Source organism: Dryas octopetala, chromosome 2 (genome assembly GCF_963921425.1).
Source record: "Dryas octopetala chromosome 2, drDryOcto1.1, whole genome shotgun sequence".
NCBI lineage: Eukaryota > Viridiplantae > Streptophyta > Magnoliopsida > Rosales > Rosaceae > Dryas > Dryas octopetala.
Window position 1 is genome coordinate 18,958,882 of NC_141367.1, and position 19,777 is coordinate 18,978,658.

Here is a 19,777-nt window from a genome sequence, read left to right on the forward strand (position 1 = left end):
TAGAATTTTAGAATTATATATATATATATATTATATGTGACAATGTGGAATGTGGAATGTGGAATGTGGAATGTGTCGTTTCACGTTAGAAAATTATAGCCTTATAATTGCATATAAGAGTTTTGACTTATCCTTCTATTGTCAATCGGTTTTTAATTAAGTATTTTATTTTCTTTTATAAAATCATAGTACGTTCACCCATGCCACTCAATATGAGTTGATATGCGTCCAATTTCCTTCAATATCATTGATACTAATATCCAACAAACTTTTATTAAAGTGAAAAAACGTAACACACACAAATACAAGAAACTTTTATTAAAAAAAAAAAAAAAAAAACACATTTAACTAATAAACCTAAATGTTGAAGTTCAATAAAAAGCCTCTGGAGCTCAAATTTAGTAGCTCTAGAATTATTATTTAGTTCTAGCATAGAAACTAATTAATAACTAGAGTACTCGCTCCAAGCAAACCTTTGTTGTATATAACATCACATAATTGCACAATTAGAAAAAGCAGTAGCGACACTTGCAGTAGCAAGAGCTATCTCAAATAGGTTGAATGCTTCGAACAATGATGACCATCTATTCTGAAAATATACAAACAAAGGATAACATCACATAATATATATATATATATATATATATATATCAGTAGAAAATTAAGCATCTATGCAATGTGAAAATACACCTTTCTTTCTTCTTTATTTTTTAATTTTTTTTTTGTCGAATAGTTCATATATATATACACCTATAATCCTTAATATTAACACTGATCGAAATGGACATGACAACGAAATCAAAAAAACGTAGTACTCACCCTTTCAGGTGGATGTGGATGCCAAACATTGTAATTATGAATATACACTGGAGGAGTACTTTGCGGAACTGGATTAGTGATTGCCTACATCAATTAAAATTACAGAACATTAGAGCAACACAAATTAATCATATAGCGCTTATATATTAACTTCATCATTAATTATCAAACATGATAAGTTAATTTTTCCAATAATGTTGGGACCACATTTTAGTACCAAATTACCATTTCTCTAATAGAGGTAGGAGCTACTTGTATTGATGAGTCTCAGAGAGGTGGTACGTACATAATGTGATATCAAAATGTGATCCGATAGCATTACTCTATTTTTTCAATTTGTAGAAGTATACCAATTAATTTCATGCATGTGCACATACATCTTTTTGGCACATTTGAATGGAAATTGAAGTATTAAGCACACAATAATTCATATACATAGTTCAAAACTTCAAAATGTACAGAGTGAAAGAACCAAATTAAACATATGAAACTCTAGCGCTAGTTTGGATTAACTGAACACTAAAAGCCATATATCTAGGAAAAGTAGAGAAAAGATACATGCACTACAAAATTAAGATAAAGAAAAGACACAAAAACATAAGTGAATTTAGATTTTCTGCTAATTTAAAAAATGAACGGTTTTTATTATGAATCAATTAACACCGTAAAACGACGTAATTTTTATTAATTAGTATGAGATTAGCAAAGAAGGATTAGTAAAGGATCCAAATCCAAAAGGGAAGTCATCTAAGATTAATTCCTCTAACATATAGCAAATTAATAGTAGTACAAAAAAAATATATCAAAGTCGATCTTTACCAAGTGGAGATTTGGTGGAACATTTGGAAGAAGCAGCCCTCTTTTGGAGCGTAGCAACATGTGGTTATCCAAGAAATTTGAATGGCGGTGATGGAAATTGCTTGAGGCATAGCAGGCAGCACATAGATCGTAGCTAGGAAGCCTAGGATCGTAAACAACTCCATCAAAGCACGTAACGCACGTGAAATACAAGCCGCAGAGGTACACTCCACATTCACACCCTTGGCACCACATGCTCCTGGTTCGAACGATGTAGAAGAAAGTGAGCACTTCTTTGAAATCCAGGCCTCCATCTCCGTTTCTGTCCAGACTTGCGAAGAGGTTGGGGTCCCCGATGGTGTAGCCGCGCTGCCGGAGGAACTCGGTGAACTCAGAGCAGTTGATTCGCCCGTCACGGTTTGTGTCCATGGCCCGAAAGAAATCCATAGCTCGTTCCTTTTGGTCTAAAGTGCCATGGTTATAGTATGCTTCAGCTGCTGCATGTATTTCTTCCATTTCCAATTTAGAAACGTACCAGCTGGTTTCTAATTGGACTAAATAACTGATCTGCTCTGGAATATATGTTCAATTCCAGTAGCTATATGCCTCTATATATAAAGAGGGATCGGAGTTTAAATTAATAAAATAAATATATAATTAAGTACAGTTTTTCTTATATATATATTTATGAATAATATATACTTGGATTTCCTTTCAACTCTTGTTGGAGGCCGGAGCTCTTTCAATCTACTCTCACAAAATTATGTCCTTTTGTCTTTTTATAGTATGTATTAATTAATTGTTCTATACATATATAAAGTCCAGGTCTCCAAACTCTCTCAGCTTGTATTCTTAACTGAATGGTTTCAAAATAAAAGAAGACCAACGCTGCTGACTGAGTCTTATATATGTTGGAAATATAAAATTAATGTATTTTTTGGTTTACATTCTAATATAGCAATTTAATTAAGCTTCTAGAACTAATATAGATCGGATTAATTCAAATTTTCTATTTTCAAAGGTTTAGAGATTTAAAACTATAAACCTTTTAAAATATAAAATTATGTATTTATTACCAAGAAGTAAAATTTTGGTTTCGAGAAAATTTTCGATGGAAATTTCGACAGAAATTTTTGTGAAAATTGAGATTAAAATTTCAATTTCGTCAAAATTAGACAAAAACGACGGAAATTTTGAATGAAACTTGACCATATATTTATTTAACATATTATCTACTACATTGATAAAAAATATTGAAGAAACTAAATTATATAGTAGGTTTCATGTTATATAAGATGAATATAAAGCGCGCTGAAGACAAATACTGTTAAAAAAATAGGTCACTAGCTAGTTTATAATTATATAAATAACACCTCAAATTTATTTATATTACAATATTAAATTATGAATTAAATAACTATTCAATAAGATGAATATAACGCATGTTGGAGCCTTGGAGGCACATACTATTAAATAAAAATGGCTCACTAATTAACAATTATATAAAAATGAGTTGATCTCGAACAGGGGTGGATCTCGGAGGTCCACTTCAGCATCTATGTCCGCCCCTGCAGCCCAGCCTGCCCCTGCAGTACAGCCCGACCTCATAGCCCAGGGCGACTCGACCCCGGCGATATCCTCAGATCTCTCATCTAGTACTGGGTCTGCGATTCAGTCGGCACGGAGGGCCCGACGGGGTCACCGTTATGGTGCATATGATAATGTTGCATCATCCACTCGTACTGTCTCATCATCAGAGAGTAAGAAAAATGTTTTCACATCACTTGTGTTTATGTTTAATTTTATTTAGATGTTATAAGATTACTGTGAAATTAATATGTTATATTTGCTTTTCTAGGTACGAAAACCACGAGGGGGATAACGAATCACTCGCACGACGAACGAGAGGATTCGAATCGTTCTTGAGCAAGGTCACCTACGACCGAGCAAGGAGGTCCATAGTACTTTCGCTTCCTTTGTCGGATCGATTATCCGTGGTGAATGCCCCATGCTTTTCCCCAGTTGGGAAAAGATTGATGACGCCATCAAGAGAAGCATTATGGGCTCCATTTCTGTGAGTATATTTCGATTAATATAAAATGATTAATTTGATCATTTCTAACAATTTGATAATTGCATTTTTTTCAGGTAAACTATGACATTCGGATGGAGGATCCGGATGTAGCTAGGTATATGGAGAAGTTATTGAGAAAAGTGTACGCACAATGGAAGCACGAGTTGCACAGAGAATATAACATGTTTGGATCGGCAAATGAGGCATTGGCCAGCCCTCCTCCGGAGATGGCAGCTCGGCTTGATCAGTGGCAGTGGTTGTGCACTCATTTTCAGAGTCCGGAATTTTTGGTATGTTATATCATTTTAGGACTTCAAAATTATTTTTTCTTATGTTATTCCTTTATTGTGTATACACTAATATGTGCATTTCCAATTTGCTTAATATTTAACAGAGGAAGTCGAATGCCAATCTTCAGAACCGGAAAGCACCCGCAAGGATTGATCATCATGGTGGTTCCATGCCCTTCTCATACCGGGTGGAATCGTATCGTCAGGTGCGCTATTATTTAATTTAATATATATATATATATATTCCTTAGTATTGTTTGAGTTTTTGTCAACATTACATTCTTTTTCAGGCTGGTTCGCAATTTCCGGAGGTCGACAACTACGGGGATGTTTATGCCCGACCCGGCAACGACAAGGGCAAGGCGAAGCACGTTAGTTTTTTATATTTTAGTTTTATTTCACAAATTTAAATTTTTGTATTTGATTTCTTAATTCCTAACTTGTGTATAACATTTTGAAGGCTGAGATGCTCGCCAAGAAGGCGAGTTATTTGGAGGAGGTGGCCAGCCAGTACCCTCCGGACACTCCGTTGGAGTCGATCTCAGTCCCCGATCCCGATGCCGGTCTTCGTATTATGACGGAGACACTGGGTGTTAGGCGTGGTAGGGAGATACGCGGAATGGGAGCGGGTCGGGTTCGTGATCTCAGCGCCGGGTCTTCATCTCAGCCATCTGCAGAATTAGTCAACCTGACCACTGAAGTGCAGTTGTTGAAGGGTCAGCTAGAAGAATCGAGAGCGGCATATGCGGAGCAGACGAGTAAGGTGCAGCAGATGCAGCAGATGTTTGTCCAGTTAGCCAGGATTGTACCTGGGTTCACTACAACAAAAGAGGCCTATAATAGCATTTGATTATAGCATTTTTTCAAAAGTGCTATTATATTTAGTATAATTATAGCATTACTTTTTAAAAATGCTATGGGGCTGTTTTGTTTTATTTTTTTTTCTTTTCTAAACTCCGTAGAAGAGCAAAGAAAGTCGATCTCTTCACTTTCTTACTTTCTCACCCAGTTGTCACTGTCTCTCTCCCTGCAGCCCTCTCTCCCTTGCCAGATCCACTCTCTCTCGCCGCCCTCTCACCACCATCGCGTCCTCTCGCCGCCATCACGTCCTCTCGCTACCCTCTCGCCACCGTTGCGTCCTCTCGCCACCCACTTTCCACCGTCGCCTCTCTCTTTCTCACCCATCACTCTCACTTAGTCACCCATCGCTAATTTAAGAAGGTAATTTTTATTTAGGGTTTCTATTTAGGGATTTAGGATTTAGGGTTTCGAATCCCAGGGTCACCATCACACTTGGTTGCTCTAGTCAGGTACTTTGCTTCTTAAATTCTTACATTTTCTATTGTTTCTGCACGAATTTCAGGTTGTTAATTTTCTTGCATAGAATCTGAGGGGGAAGGTGAAAGTGAGCATTTTGTAATTTTCCACATGATTCAGCTCCAAAATTGAAGTGTGGACCGTGTGGTGTTAGGTTTAATTTCTTTTTGTTTTTCTTCTTTTTCTGTTTTTGAAATGAATGAGCTTGAAATTCCTCATCTTATTTAGTTGTTTGTTGTGAAGCCGAAATAGTTTTATGTTTGCTTTGATAATTTGATGAATTTTTGGGTGGATTATATCTTAGGCTGAACCGATTTAAATGAGAATTTGTGTGGTTGTGTGTGCTGGTGATGTGATTTACAGGTGATGTGTAGTGATCGACACCTGTTGTAGATTCTGATGGTGCTACGTTAGCTGCTAATTTTCCCACTCTTCCCCAGATTGGCCCATGTTTTATGGGTGGACACATTCTTGATTGAGAGACATTATCTTAGTTTTTTCCTTTTCCTTTCTAACCCATAACCACTTCAGAATCTTTGTTTTTATACTGACTTAAATGTTTAATGAAAGTTTTAAGATATGGAGTAGCTCACTAAGAAATATGTGGTTTAAATTCTGTCTAATGTTGTTGAAATTGGCTGGATTAGAATCAGCATTATATTAATATTTTAATTTGTTGTTCTTTTTACTTATATTTGAGGGAAGAAAACTGTCATTAGATGTTTCTCTTTCCTTTAAATTTCCTTGAATGATTAGTAAGAGAGAAAAAATCAGATATGTTTTTGTTCTTTCTTTACATTATAACATGTATCTACTATCTACATCCTATGATGGCAGTGTAGAGTGAGCTCAACAATGTGCAGGCATTGTTTTGAGAATTACTTTTGGACTGAGAGAGCTGCTCTAGAGAACCTTAATGTGTGTGTGTGTGCGTCTGTACATATTGTATGTGTAGGAAGAATAGTGTGGTGTATATGATACACATAAATATTCCACTTGCAAATATGTAGTAATGCATTCTAGTTATTGGGCATAGTCATCCACGGATATGTCTTGAATGACCTCTCTTTACATGAAAGAGAGCGGTGTGAGGGGGAAGGGAAGGGAGGGAGAATGTGGGGTCACAACTTTGTTGGTTGACTTGACCCCAAATCAACATCGTGCAAGCTTGGACAGAACTTTTTTAGTTAGGTTTGGATTTAATTAGGAACTGTTGAGCTGACTCCAGGTCTTTTGGCCTCCTGTGGAGACTCTACACAATTTGATCCAACCCAATCCCCGTCAAACATAATACTTATTTTACCAATTCTGTTGGTGTTAATTACTTTCAATTATGTATGCAGGTCAGGATAACAGATGGAGCTTCTCTATATGTGCTGTGCCGGTCATGGTTGAGGAATGGTGTCCCTGAAGAAAATCAGGTTGGCATCATATTGGACCTATTGGTTGGGATTTATTTTCTGTATGCATGTCCTTTTTTTTTTTTTTTTTTTTTTCCCTTTTATGCTATAGCAATATGATACTCAGTTGTCTGCAAGCCTAAATTTTTGTTCAATTCAACCTAAGTTTTCATTAGAAAGGCTTAAATCTACAAATGTAACTTCATATAGACTTGTTAATATTTCAAGAATACAAGTTACCTGAAATAATGGTTTGTTAAGCAATCTTTTGAAATCATCCAGTCTAAACTCTATGCTAACGCCTCCAGAATGAATTATCTGGTCATATGACACAGTGGATCTGTTATGAAGTCTCATCTTATTACTACCTTTACAAGCCAATCTACTTTCTTATTGCACAGAAAATAAATCTCTTTACACACTTGTTAGGATAAAATGCCTTACTGTGGTATTAGTAGCTTCACATCATCGCCATCAAAATGCTATGGTCCTCCTACAACAGAAAAAGAAGATGACTTGTATTTTTGTCAGCTATCTGTGTGATGGATTCACGTATTTTTTATGGCCTAACACGTGCATTAGGATACATTTGTTACTTGTTAGATATCCAACATCGCCAGTACAATCCTCCCCTTACAAGCTGGTTTTTAAGGATGAGTTTGGCCTATGGGGCTTTAACATGGTATCAGAGTCTGGTGTATTTTTGGCCATTTGTGCCCGATAACCCGTTTGGAGGGGGACATGCGAGTGGCAGGGGGTCCACCCTGGCATTGAGGGGGGATGTACAATGTGTAAGCCATATCACCTGGATATAGTTGGGATGTACAGTGTATAAGTCTTGGGCAATCCTCCTTACAAGTAGGTTTTTAAGGATGAGTTAGGCCCATGGGGCTTTAACAACATATGCTTATATAGTTATATTGCTTTTATATTTTCTTACCCCAACAAGGCAAGACTGCAATTGAGTTTAGATTGTTTGTGCCTGTAATTAGAAGATAGGTATTTCACATCTTATATTTGAATACTATTCAATCTGGATACAAGTCAGTTTTAGGTTAGAGCACATATAACTTGAATGGCTTGTATTTCAACTGCTCTAGAATGACTTGACTGGAAGACATATAATGTGCCCTGCCCTATATATTCTGCTTAACACACTATATCTCTATCCACACTGATCACCCCTTATTTCTGTAGCTGTTAGTTTTTGTCACATGATAGTAGTGATAAATTAATAATTGTTACACTCATTTGTGGGTTTATTGTACCAATTGAAATTGGGAAGATACCGACCACATTATTGGAACTTTTACTTCCCTTTAGAATATTGAAACAAACAATGAAACAAACATAAGTAACCAAGTAGCTGATGAACTTCTTGTTGTTAATCACAGAGAAACAAGTGAAGTAGGTGAGCCTTTGCTATAGTGGAAGAAGAAACTCAAGTCAGTTCAGAAATCCCAGTGAAGTCTTTTGAGGATGCTGAAACTACTAATGCCAACCCAATCAAGGTAACTGCAATCTATGTTATGTAAATTTAAGATTTTTTTCTTTGCTAATTTTGTCATTCCACTCTGCCATTACAACAATTTAAGTCTCTCCAAACTTATAGTCCTGCATGGTTTCATGTGCAATCAAACTAGAAAAATGTTTTATGAAGGTTCTAGAGTTGTAATTGACTTTGTTCCGTTTGATCTATTTGTAGGGCTTGGCAAGAATTCCAATTATGGATTTTACTAACAAACCATTTATGCTCGAGTGTTTTTCTTTTGTTTTTTGGGTTTGGGAGCTGCCTCTCATGAAATTTAATACTACTTATTCTATGAAATCTTTTTGATAAACTTTAAAATTCTTGGCATATTTTCTTTTTTTTGCAGTTCATGGAAGATGCGAGGATGGGATGAGGAGAACCAACATATGGATTAGTCATGCAACCTTATTATTAGAACCTAAGTATTTTACATTTATGTAGTTGTGACATTAGTGCAGTATTACTAATGAATATGTGAGTTCTAATTGCATGTTCATTTGCTTAGTTATATATATATATTTGTAATCAATATCCAATATCCAATTTATCATTTACTTTGAAAATGCTACCAAAATCACTATGAGTTGAGACATGCTGTTGTCACTACATAAATGCTATAGAAAATACTTATAATAGCGTTTAGTCTTCAATAGCATTTTAAAAAAGCTATTGTACATATTTCTATAGCATTTCAAAACGCTATTATATAGATCTTTTATAGCGTTTTAAAACGCTATAGAAAGAATTTTTTTTATAGCGTTCCAAAAACGCTATAATAAACCTTAGGTCTATTATAACGTCGGCTGTCATAGCGTTTTCAATAACGCTATAAAAGGGCTTTTATAGCGTTTTTTGAGTGCTATAATAGCCCTTTTGTGTTCTAGTGGTTTGTGCTGCCGCCCAACATTGACCAGTGCATGCCAGACTCCTCCACCGATGTCGATGATGCTCCTGACCTAGGGGGCCATTAGTTATTTGTATGTATGTATTAATTAAATTGTTTCTACTTTGTATGGATATTTTGGATATATAAATTTAATAATTTTTGAATAAAGATTTTTTTTTAAATATTAAATTCATATATATAATTTAAATAAATTTTTTTTTTAAAAATAAAATACGTTTGGGCGACGGACTAATTTCGTCGCCTAAACATGCTTTGGGCGACGAATTTTATGTTTTAGGAGACAAAAAAAATTCGTCGCCCCAGGTGTCTTTGGGCGACGAAATTTATGGGTTCGTCGCCCAAACTCTTGGGCGTCACATTTTGGGCGTCCAAATGCTCGACGAAACTCTACTTTGGGCGACGAATTCCGTTCCTCTCCCAAACCCTTTTTTCTTGTAGTGTAATATTCAACAAACTTTTATTAAAGTGACAAAACACACACAAATACAAGAAACTTTTATTAAAATAAAAAAAACAAACACGTACATTTAACTAAATGTTGAAGTTCAATAAAAAGCCTCTGGAGCATTATTATTTAGTTCTAGCATAGAATTTAGCTAATTAATAACTAGAGTACTCGCTCCAAGCAAACCTTTGTTGTATATAACATCACATAATTGCACAATTAGAAAGAGCAGTAGCGACACTTGCAGTAGCAATAGCTAACTCAAATAGCTTGAATGCTTCGAACAATGATGACCATCTATTCTGAAAATATACAAACAAAGGAAAACATCACATAATATATATATCAGTAGAAAATTAAGCATATATGCAATGTGAAAAATGAAAATACACCTTTCTTTCTTCTTTATTTTTTAATTTTTTTGTCAAATAGTTCATAAATATACACCTATATATAATCCTTAATATTAACACTGAAATGGACATGACAACGAAAAAAAAAAAAAAAAGACTCAATTACAAAATGCACCCACCAACTATAGGGAGTATTTCATATTAGTCCATGAACGAAAAAATATTTCAAATTGGTCTACTAACTAATAGAAAGCCATAAAATAGCACATCCATTATAAATTTGGTCAAAAAAGATAGTTAAATACCATTTTGGACAACAATGACGTGAATTTTTTGAATCATGTGGATACTAAATTTGCTCCACATGAATTAATAATGTCATATTGATTAAAAAATAATAAAAAAAACTAACAAAACTTTTAAACCCTGTAAAAATAAAATTAAATATAACATCATTAATCCATGTGATTTAAATTTGGTGTCCATATCATTCAAAACTTCACGTCAGCACTGTCTACATTGGCATTTAACGTCCTTATTAATGGAATTGTAACATATGTGTTATTTTGTAAATTTATATTAGTTAATGTACTAATCTGAAATATTTTTTTGTACATAGACTAATTTAAAATATCTCTTATATTTTGTGGGTGTATTTGTAATTGAGCCTAAGAAAAACATAGTACTCACCCATTCAGGTGGATGTGGATACCCAACATTGTAATTATGAATATACACTGGAGGAGTACTTTGCGGAACTGGATCAGTGATTGCCTAGATCAATTAATGACAGAGCATTAGAGCAACACAAATCATATATGCTAACGTACATATTAACTTCATCATTAATTACCAAACATGATAAGTTAATTTTTCCAATAATGTTGGGACCACATTTTAGTACCGTATTACCATTTCTCTAATAGAGATAAGAACTATTTGTATTTATGCGTCTTATCTCTATTAAAGAGATGATACACAATGTGATATTAAAATGTAATCTCGTAGCATTACTCTATTATTTTCAATTTGTAGAAGTATATCGATCAATTAATATCATGCATGCGCGCATACATCTTTTTGGTTCATTTGAATGGAAATTGAAGTATTAAGCACACAATAATTCATATACATATATAGTTCAAAACTTTAAAATAGAGTGAAAGAACCAAACATATGATCGAAACTCTAGCTAGTTTGGATTAACTGAACACTAAAAGCCATATATCTAGGAAAAGTAGAGAAAAGGTAACTACAAAATTAGGGAAAAAAAAAAAAAGACACAAAAACATAAGTGAATTTTAAATATGAATTTTAATTTTAGTTTAGATTCTCTGCTGATCTAAAAAATAAATGGTTTCAATTATGAGTCAATTAACACTGTAAAACGACGTAGTTTTTATTAATTAGTATGAAATTAGCAAAGAAGGATTAGTAAAGGATCCAAATCCAAAAGGGAAGTCATCTAAGATTAATTCCTCTAACATATAGCAAATTAATAGTGGTACAAAAAAAATATATCAAAATCGATCTTTACCAAGTGGAGATTTGGTGGAACATTTGGAAGAAGCAGCCCTCTTTTGGAGCGTAGCAACATGTGGTTATCCAAGAAATTTGAATGGCGGTGACGGAAATTGCTTGAGGCATAGCAGGCAGGACATAGATCGTAGCTAGGAAGCCTAGGATCGTAAATAACTCCATCAAAGCACGTAACGCACGTGAAATACAAGCCGCAGAGGTACACTCCACATAAACACCCTTGGCACCACATGCTCCTGGTTCGAACGATGTAGTAGAAAGTGAGCACTTCTTTGAAATCCAGGCCTCCATCTCCGTTTCTGTCCAGACTTGCGAAGAGGTTGGGGTCCCCGATGGCGTAGCCGCGCTGCCGGAGGAACTCGGTGAACTCAGAGCAGTTGATTCGCCCGTCACCGTTTGTGTCCATGGCCCGAAAGAAATCCATAGCTCGTTCCTTTTGGTCTAAAGTGCCATGGTTATAGTATGCTTCAGCTGCTGCATGTATTTCTTCCATTTCCAATTTAGAAACCAGGTACGTACTCGAGCAGTAGCGACACTTGCAGTAGCAATAGCTAACTCAAATAGCTTGAATGCTTCGAACAATGATGACCATCTATTCTGAAAATATGCAAACAAAGGAAAACATCACATAATATATATATATATATATATATATATCGGTAGAAAATTAAGCACATATGCAATGTGAAAATACACCTTTCTTTCTTCTTTATTTTTTAATTTTTTTGTCGAATAGTTCATATATATACACCTATATATAATCCTTAATATAAGAAGCTATTAATTAGTTGTATTACTTGTTGTTTCTTGAAAGGTTATTATTGCTCCCCTCTCAACAAAAAAAGACAATATGACCAAGACATTAAGACACAGTCCAAGAAAGAAAGACCAAGACATGCACATGGATCTAGGACCTACAACATAACTCGCTGACAAAGAAGCTCTTTCATTGCGACTTGCGTGTCAACCACTGCGAAAGAACCAAACATAGCTAGTTTTGAACTTTGGATTAACTGAACACTAAAAGCTAAGCCATATATCTAGGAAAAGTAGATAGATGAGTTTTAAGTCTATAAATATTCTCACCATAGTCACTCCGCAATATAGTTCAATAGTTGGAACTTGCCATCGTGTATGTATATAGCTAGCTAGGTTTATTTAAGGGTATGGTCGTCTTTGTAAAAATCAGTTAAGTTGAAAAATGTTTAGTTATTTAAACACAGACAATAATAACGATCTATTTGACAAAATTGTGCAAACATCCCATAGGTTCCTTGCTAATGATATTTTTTTTTTTTTTTTGTAGAAAATCAAACAAACTATGATCATTCAAACTATGCACACAAACAACCTAGATCACACAAACAACCACGGGCGGATCTACAATGGGGTCAATGGGGTCAATTGACCCCATGAACCCAGAATTGCTGGGTTGAGAGAAATTTTTGACCCCATGAACTTACTGACAGCAGTGGCAGGCAGAGGGGCAAGAGAAGGGCGCAAGTGTTTGTGAAAATGGCTGACAGAAATGAAGAACAGAATGATGAGGAAGATGAAGCTGTAAACGGTCACGTGAGATGCGTATGCTGTTTTTTGAATTCTAAACTTGCCAAAACGACGTCGTTTTGGCAAGTTAATTAAACCTCTGAGTACCAGCCAGGCAGCCACACACACATCACAGAATGACAAAAATTGAAACTTGGTCTGAATTCTGAATTTCTGAAACCACTGTCGCCCACTCGCCCCTGCTCCTCTACCCGCGCCGACGCCTGCTGGCCCTACTCGGCTGCTCTGCTTGGCTACTTCTCCCTCGCGACGCGACGCCCCTGCTCCTCTACCAGCGCCGACACCTGCTGGCCCTGCTTTGCTTGGCTGCTGCGAACCTGCTACTTCTCCCTCGCGACGCGACGCGACACGGCGGCTGCTGCTGCTGGCCCTGCTCTGCTTGGCTGCTGCGAACCTGCTACTTAATCTTGCCCCCATAGCAGAATGTTTCTGGATCCGCCACTGCAAACAACCTAGATATATTTAGCTAGTCTACTGTTCAAGTAATATATATGTCTTTTTTTCAATTAAGAGCTTCAAGTTCAAACCTTGCTTCCTTATATCAAAATTAAAAGATAAAAAAACTCTATATGCAAACACAAATGTCTATCTAATAAAAATAAAATTAACGATGATGATATTAAAATGACCAAAAAAAATGAATGGTTCTCATTATTAATGGATGGTTGGCCAAAAATATGACCTCTACGTTGGAGAGGAACTCGGTCAAAGAAAGCCACATGTTGGAATATTAGGCTATACTGTATAAGAAGCTATTAATTAGTTGTATTACTTGTTGTTTCTTGAAAGGTTATTATTGCCCCCCTCTCAACAAAAATAGACAAAATGACCAAGACATTAAGACACAGACCAAGAAAGAAAGACCAAGACATGCACATGGATCTAGGACCTACAACATAACCCGCTGACAAAGAAGCTCTTTCATGGCGACTTGCGTGTCAACCACTGCGTTTTTGTGCCAAGTCGTTCACTGGAAAGGTAGTCCTTTCTCTTGTTTAATTTTTTGGGCAAAAAGTCCTCTCTTTTTAAATTATAAATATATAATTCATTTAATTATTGCAATATTGTGTAAATTTTAGTGAATTTACAGGGTAAAATTTATGATCGAATTACTATCAAATGTGTTTATGATGTTCCTATCGTTGTATCTGATCTTATACACTGGGAGTCCCTAGGTTTTGTTACAATTATATAATTAGTCCCTAGTTGTTTATTTCGTGATACAAGCCTTAATTAATTTAGTCACTGGGCAATTTTTTTATATTTTTTTATCTGTTAACAATTGGGCAAGTTAGAAATTAACAATAGTTAATGTTTGTGGGAAAATCCACATCAATCCGAACAGCCAATCACGGCTCGACACGTGGCTGGTCAACATCCACCTCGGAGTTGACTCTCAGTGGTCAAACTTTGACCTCCACATCATCACTGCTCAGCATTTCCTCTACCAGCTCAGACCGGGTCTCCACACCGGGCCCTCCATGTTCGGTCCGAGCCGAACCGATGATCTTCCAAGGGATCGAGTGTCCATCTTCCCACGATCATCCCAGTTCGGCTCGGCTCGGCACAGGAGATGGTCTTCTTTCGAGTTCTGACGTCGACCAGTTAGGGCTCGGAAAGACCCCAATCTACTGGACCAGCTCGGTCTGGAATCCCATGTCCGATCCGACCACACATGGACTTCGTGTCTTCACATAAGGACATATGTTCGTATCGGCTCGGCTCTCCGCCGCCATTCCCAGGAAGATCACGCTGGGACGAACCGCCACACTTAAATGCACCTGACACAAACCTTCTGACAGATAGAATGTCAGGCCTGCATCCATGACCACTGGGGTAGTCTGTCTGAACCTTCCAACCTTACATTTAATGGGGCATTCAATGCAGCATTGAATGCTGAGGAAGCAAGCAGCTGAACATGCAACTAGGTCTGGCCAGATGCGTGGGTCTCTGGCAACCATTCATTCACATGCAGGTAACTTAATCATTAAGTCTTCCTTTGCCTATATAAAGCACCATATATGCACAAAATGAGGCATCTATGCATCTACCCACAAACACTTACACAAAATTTCCACTCACCAAAGAGTTTACCCAACTTGCTGAGAATAACCCAGAACATTTGCCTTGTTCTTCCTATTCTCCCAAGTTCATCCTCTGTTCTTCCTCATCCACCATCAAACACCATCACTGATTTCATCATCGGAGTGTGTTTGGCTGGTACCACACCGGTCCATCTCCTTTGATCTTGTTTCTTTTACAGGAAGATCTCAACCAACATCCACTTCATCATCCAGCAAAGCATCTGATCAGCCAGATCAGCTTTTCTAAGTTGTTGCATCTACCTTACGAGAATTTGCATCAACAGATTGGCGCCGTCTGTGGGAAGCTGACTTCAGCCGTTGTGTTCATCACCGCAAGTGCTAAGCTCTTCCTTCACGCAAGTCATCATGACTACCATCTTTCGGGACACCAGTTCTTCTTCAGGGGCGTCTCAAAATGATGAACAACATCAGCCTGAAACACCTGAAAAGACAAGGGGAGCACAACTCCCCAGGACATCAAAATCCAAAGGTCCCTCAAAAATCCGAGCTTTCCATGGAAAAATACAGAAACTGACAATGAAAAAGATATACATGGAATAAATTAACCACTTTCACCTTTGACCACCCACTTGGTGCTTTCTTGCTCATTCTGTCAAGCAGCTACATATGACTTGTTGCACAAAGATGGTATGTTTTGGAAACTTCCAAGCACTAAATACAACAGCAACAGAAAGTTCCCTCTTATTATTAAGGGAGAATATATATATATATATGTATCTATATAAATGTTCCAACTCAAAAGTGAGTAAAATAACATTGTTAGACTATAAATTTAAACTAAATATTTAAATAAAATTTCACATGAATATATATGCTCAAAACTAATAATCTAACAATATAATATAGGACATATGTCAGATTAAGATAAAATTTGCCAAAATGAGTATTCAATTTATTTTATTTAGAGAGAGTATTTCTCTAGCTAGCAAGAGATCGAAATGCGAATTGACAACTTACGAAATCCATGCTTGTACTACATGAGGGGGGAAACTGAGCTTGGACTCTGAATTGGGAGAGGCTAACATGACAAAGAATATGCAGTGCAATTTTGTAAAACTACAAACAGAATAAAATAGATAAGGCCAAAATGGTTGGTGACTTTGCTCTGATGCAACAGAAAGTATGTCACTAGGGGGCCGAATATTTAAAAAAACATGGAGGATTGGTGCAGAGAGGTAGAGGGTAAAAGGGTAAAAGATACTGCTTAATTGAAATTTAACAGAAGCTTTATCCACTATCTAATTCAGTGTTTTTTACAAACTAGATGCCAAACAGCATGTACAAATTTACACATTTATAGGCCAACATGAGGCTGTGACAAATTGACAATCGCCAGAGTCTAGCTATCTTAACCCAAACAGTTACAGTTACAACTCTGTTTTTACCCAATGAAGGCAATTCCTTAAGTGGACAGCATTTTAAAATTCTTTCAGAAAAAAAAAAAAAAAAGAATTTCATTTTTTTGGTTATGGAAGAAAATTAAGTTGTTTTGGTATATACAAGAATATAGTAGTTTTGAAGTTTTTGTTTAAAAAGAAGGAACATTAGTGCTATTTCTGATTTTGCTGTCTCTGTTGGTGTTGGGCACAATTGGGATGATTCTCACTACAACAAAAAGGGGCTTATACCACAGTTGTATTTGCCACTGCCTAAATCCAATGGCAAATAATATGTCATAACCCACAGGTAAATAGTTAGCTATGGTGATTAAGTAAAAAACTACAGACTGACTAGAGCAAATAGCTATAAAGCCACTGTCGCGTGTGGTTTTTACAATATTGACTACTGTGCCAGTGGTATTTAATCCATTGTGTCAGTTATAAGTTCAGCTTTATGACCGAAACACTGTTGCATAGAGAAGTTCCCACGCCTTTTGTCACAGACCTAGTTGCAAATGAGTTCCAAATCAATCATTTTGTCAAATAATATCCAATGTTCTGACAAAAAATTTTGCATAGAAAATACCCAACGCTTAACTCACTATCCCGATGGGACCTCAAATAATTACTTTCGATAAAAAATTCAAGTTAAAAATAATATTAACCAAAGACACTAAATATTCAAGTTTTCCCCCCCATAAAAATTCAACCATCTCCATATCCAACCGTAGATCTCCTTGTAGACTCATTTTGATCTCTCTTTCTCCTCAAATCCTATTCTTTCTGTACAAATTGTCACTCCCATCTTTTTCTGAGTCTCCCACTTCTCTCACGCAACTTAGCAGAACCAAAGAAAAATATATGGGCTTTACCCTTTCCAAAACCCAACACGCGCCAGAGAGCTTCAAGAAAGAAAGAGCATACATCTTGAAGAAAGACAAGGGGTTGAGGAAATGAGAAACCCAGAGGCAGTGCATTGCCACCGCTCTGCTGGATATATTCCATGGAGACAGCGCTGGTCCCCATGGGACCAGAATGCTTCGATCTCCAAAACCCCAGTGGAATCGCCACCACCTGACGCTGGGAACCCGGAGAACGCGTGTCACGCGCCTCCCTCTAAAAGACTTTCTGGCGCTACTCTGTCACTTACGGCAAGTGACCTATCGCCCCTCTCTGCGCGCCTTGAACCATTACTTGTTGTTGGTTTTGTTTATGTATAGTATTGTGGGGTACAAGTTTTCTCATAGTTTTTTTTTTCATTTATGTATTACCTCCTAGATTTACTTGTGTCCACTGCCTACTTATCTTTGGGTCGTTGTAAATCTTCCAGTTTCCCCCCTTAATTTGATTGTTTTATTCAAATATTTTGTGTTTTTTTTTTTTTTTGTGAGAAATCTCTTTTGTGTGTTGGTGAATGGGTTGTTGATTGAAACATATTGAAGCTTGAACATTGTGAGAAATCTCTTTTATGTTTTGGTGAAAGGGTTGTTGATTGAAACATATTGAAGCTTGAATAGTGAAACTAGTTTGGTTATGTGTTTTATTATGTGTGTATTATATGATTGTAATGATGCTTTTGACCATAGATAGAGATCATGGAGTTTTAAGTGGTGTTGGTGAAGGGGTTGTTGGGCATGGTGTTGTTGGGAAGAAATTTGATCTGAGGAAGATGATTTAAGAACCTGACTTATCTGATCGAGTTCCAAATTTCCAAATAATTTTAAAATGTAAAATCTATATGGAAATATATAGATCTATGGGATAAAAAACTAAAAAGCAATAAGGAGCAATATATCACTGGGTATGGGCTGTAGTATATAAAGCTAACATGACTACTGTTGTGCATTTAATGCACAAATGCCGGCCTGCAAATTCGCAAGGAAGTTGTGTCAGGCGAGAAACAGTGGGGATGTGTGCATAACAAATACCACAGTCAATTTCCGATGGTATTTGACTTTTCGATACACCCGCAAGGACCACTGATGTTCTTTCTGTGGCATGTCTGTGGTATATACTCAAAATACCACAGAGCGTCAGTGGTTTTTGTGCAAATACACCACTGATAATGGGGAGTGGTATAAGACCAATTTTCTTGTAGTGCTGTGGCGTGCCCTGAAGTGCTTCCATATTAGATTGTATATTCTGAGCATTTTGTGGCATGCTTCCCAATACACCTTATGAACCATATTGTTGTCGATGCTGCTGCAGTTACGCATACCACCGTTATTTTATCAGTAGTGCTAAATATCTCACATTTTTATACTACAATTTTATACTATCTTATGTGTCAACTTACATGACATTCATACATTGGATACTAAAAAATAAAAATAAAAATGCAAAAAGGAAAATAAAAACTCTGTCCAATAAAGTAATGACACGTGAGATAGTATAAAAATGTAGTATAAGAATGTGGTAAGTATATCATTATTCTTATTTTATTAACATATACCAATTAGTTATGTTGGTTTAGTAAAATTTCTGTTTTTAATGTTAGAAGATGTGCGAACAAAAATGGGATCAACCACCAACCCAATGTTAGAGGCGGGCTGCAGTCCAACCACCAACCCAATATTCTTCAGGCCCAAATGCAGCTTACTCCATTCCCATTTGCAGCCCACATTTGTTTTCAATTTTCCCTTAACTTTCAAGCCACTAAACTTAAAATCTGGCTCTGCCCTCGACCCAGTGGTACCTAATGTTACTTGAGCTATAAATTATAAACATGGGTAGGTGCTTTTGTAGATGTAAGTCCTAGCTACCTGGATTTTTCTTTATTAATTTGTCCTCAAGAAGCATGTGAAGATTGTCTTCCATCTCCATCCATACATCTATCTAATGCCAGTTTCCTATCACCCATGTACGTACGTGCATGGAAAGTAGCTTCAGATGCTATTCAAACAGATGGCTCTTCTTTCTGGTTTTTGATTTAGAACAATTTCACCATGGAAATTAAAGCCCAGCGACACTTACAATACATATTACAAGACCCAATCCAAACAGCCCAGCACAAAAATTGACAACACATTCTGACAAAATAAAACAACAAAGAAAACATAGAAAAAACGACAACAAATCAAAGCAACAAATCGAGTCAACCTGAAAAGATCTGCAATACAAGCAATTACCTAGTGTTAAACAACCACTATACCAATACCGAAGACATAAAAAGACATAATTGGGAGATGGAGGATTCAAACTCAAAACCTTATGCAAATAAGTATCTGATACCATGTTAAACAACTACTATACTC

General features: G+C 36.4%; 2 protein-coding genes across 3 annotated transcripts; both read right to left on the reverse strand.

The window, feature by feature from the left end:
• Positions 1 to 237: 237 nt before the first annotated feature.
• On the reverse strand, positions 238 to 2,167 carry LOC147293746 (uncharacterized). Its single transcript, XM_086233972.1, has 3 exons — positions 1,639 to 2,167; positions 820 to 903; positions 238 to 589 (listed from the first exon to the last, which is right to left on the reverse strand). Exons 1-3 carry the CDS (start codon positions 2,131 to 2,133, stop codon positions 491 to 493), a joined length of 678 nt encoding a protein of 225 aa, XP_086090098.1. The 5' UTR covers positions 2,134 to 2,167; the 3' UTR covers positions 238 to 490.
• A 7,436-nt stretch (positions 2,168 to 9,603) lies between these two features.
• LOC147293747 (uncharacterized) lies at positions 9,604 to 12,286 on the reverse strand. 2 transcript variants are annotated; one of them, XM_086233605.1, is made up of 4 exons: positions 12,271 to 12,286; positions 11,472 to 12,070; positions 10,625 to 10,708; positions 9,604 to 9,883 (listed from the first exon to the last, which is right to left on the reverse strand). In XM_086233605.1, the coding sequence occupies exons 2-4, from the start codon at positions 11,964 to 11,966 to the stop codon at positions 9,785 to 9,787; spliced, it is 678 nt and encodes a 225-aa protein (XP_086089731.1). In that variant the 5' UTR covers positions 11,967 to 12,070; positions 12,271 to 12,286; the 3' UTR covers positions 9,604 to 9,784. The 2 variants fall into 2 exon arrangements, with proteins under 2 accessions (XP_086089731.1, XP_086089730.1); XM_086233604.1 differs by lacking the exon at positions 12,271 to 12,286 and adding an exon at positions 12,170 to 12,243.
• Positions 12,287 to 19,777: the final 7,491 nt, after the last annotated feature.

Bases quoted from the DNA above. Each gene is read 5' to 3' on its own strand.
- LOC147293746 (XM_086233972.1), bottom strand. From the start codon at position 2,133: ATGGAAGAAATACATGCAGCAGCTGAAGCATACTATAACCATGGCACT. The intron at 904-1,638 runs GTAAAGATCGAC...TAATTGATGTAG, and splicing joins TTCCACCAAATCTCCACTTG to GCAATCACTAATCCAGTTCC. The intron at 590-819 runs GTGAGTACTACG...GTATATTTTCAG, and splicing joins ATCCACATCCACCTGAAAGG to AATAGATGGTCATCATTGTT.
- LOC147293747 (XM_086233605.1), bottom strand. From the start codon at position 11,966: ATGGAAGAAATACATGCAGCAGCTGAAGCATACTATAACCATGGCACT. The intron at 10,709-11,471 runs GTAAAGATCGAT...TAATTGATCTAG, and splicing joins TTCCACCAAATCTCCACTTG to GCAATCACTGATCCAGTTCC. The intron at 9,884-10,624 runs GTGAGTACTATG...GTATATTTTCAG, and splicing joins ATCCACATCCACCTGAATGG to AATAGATGGTCATCATTGTT.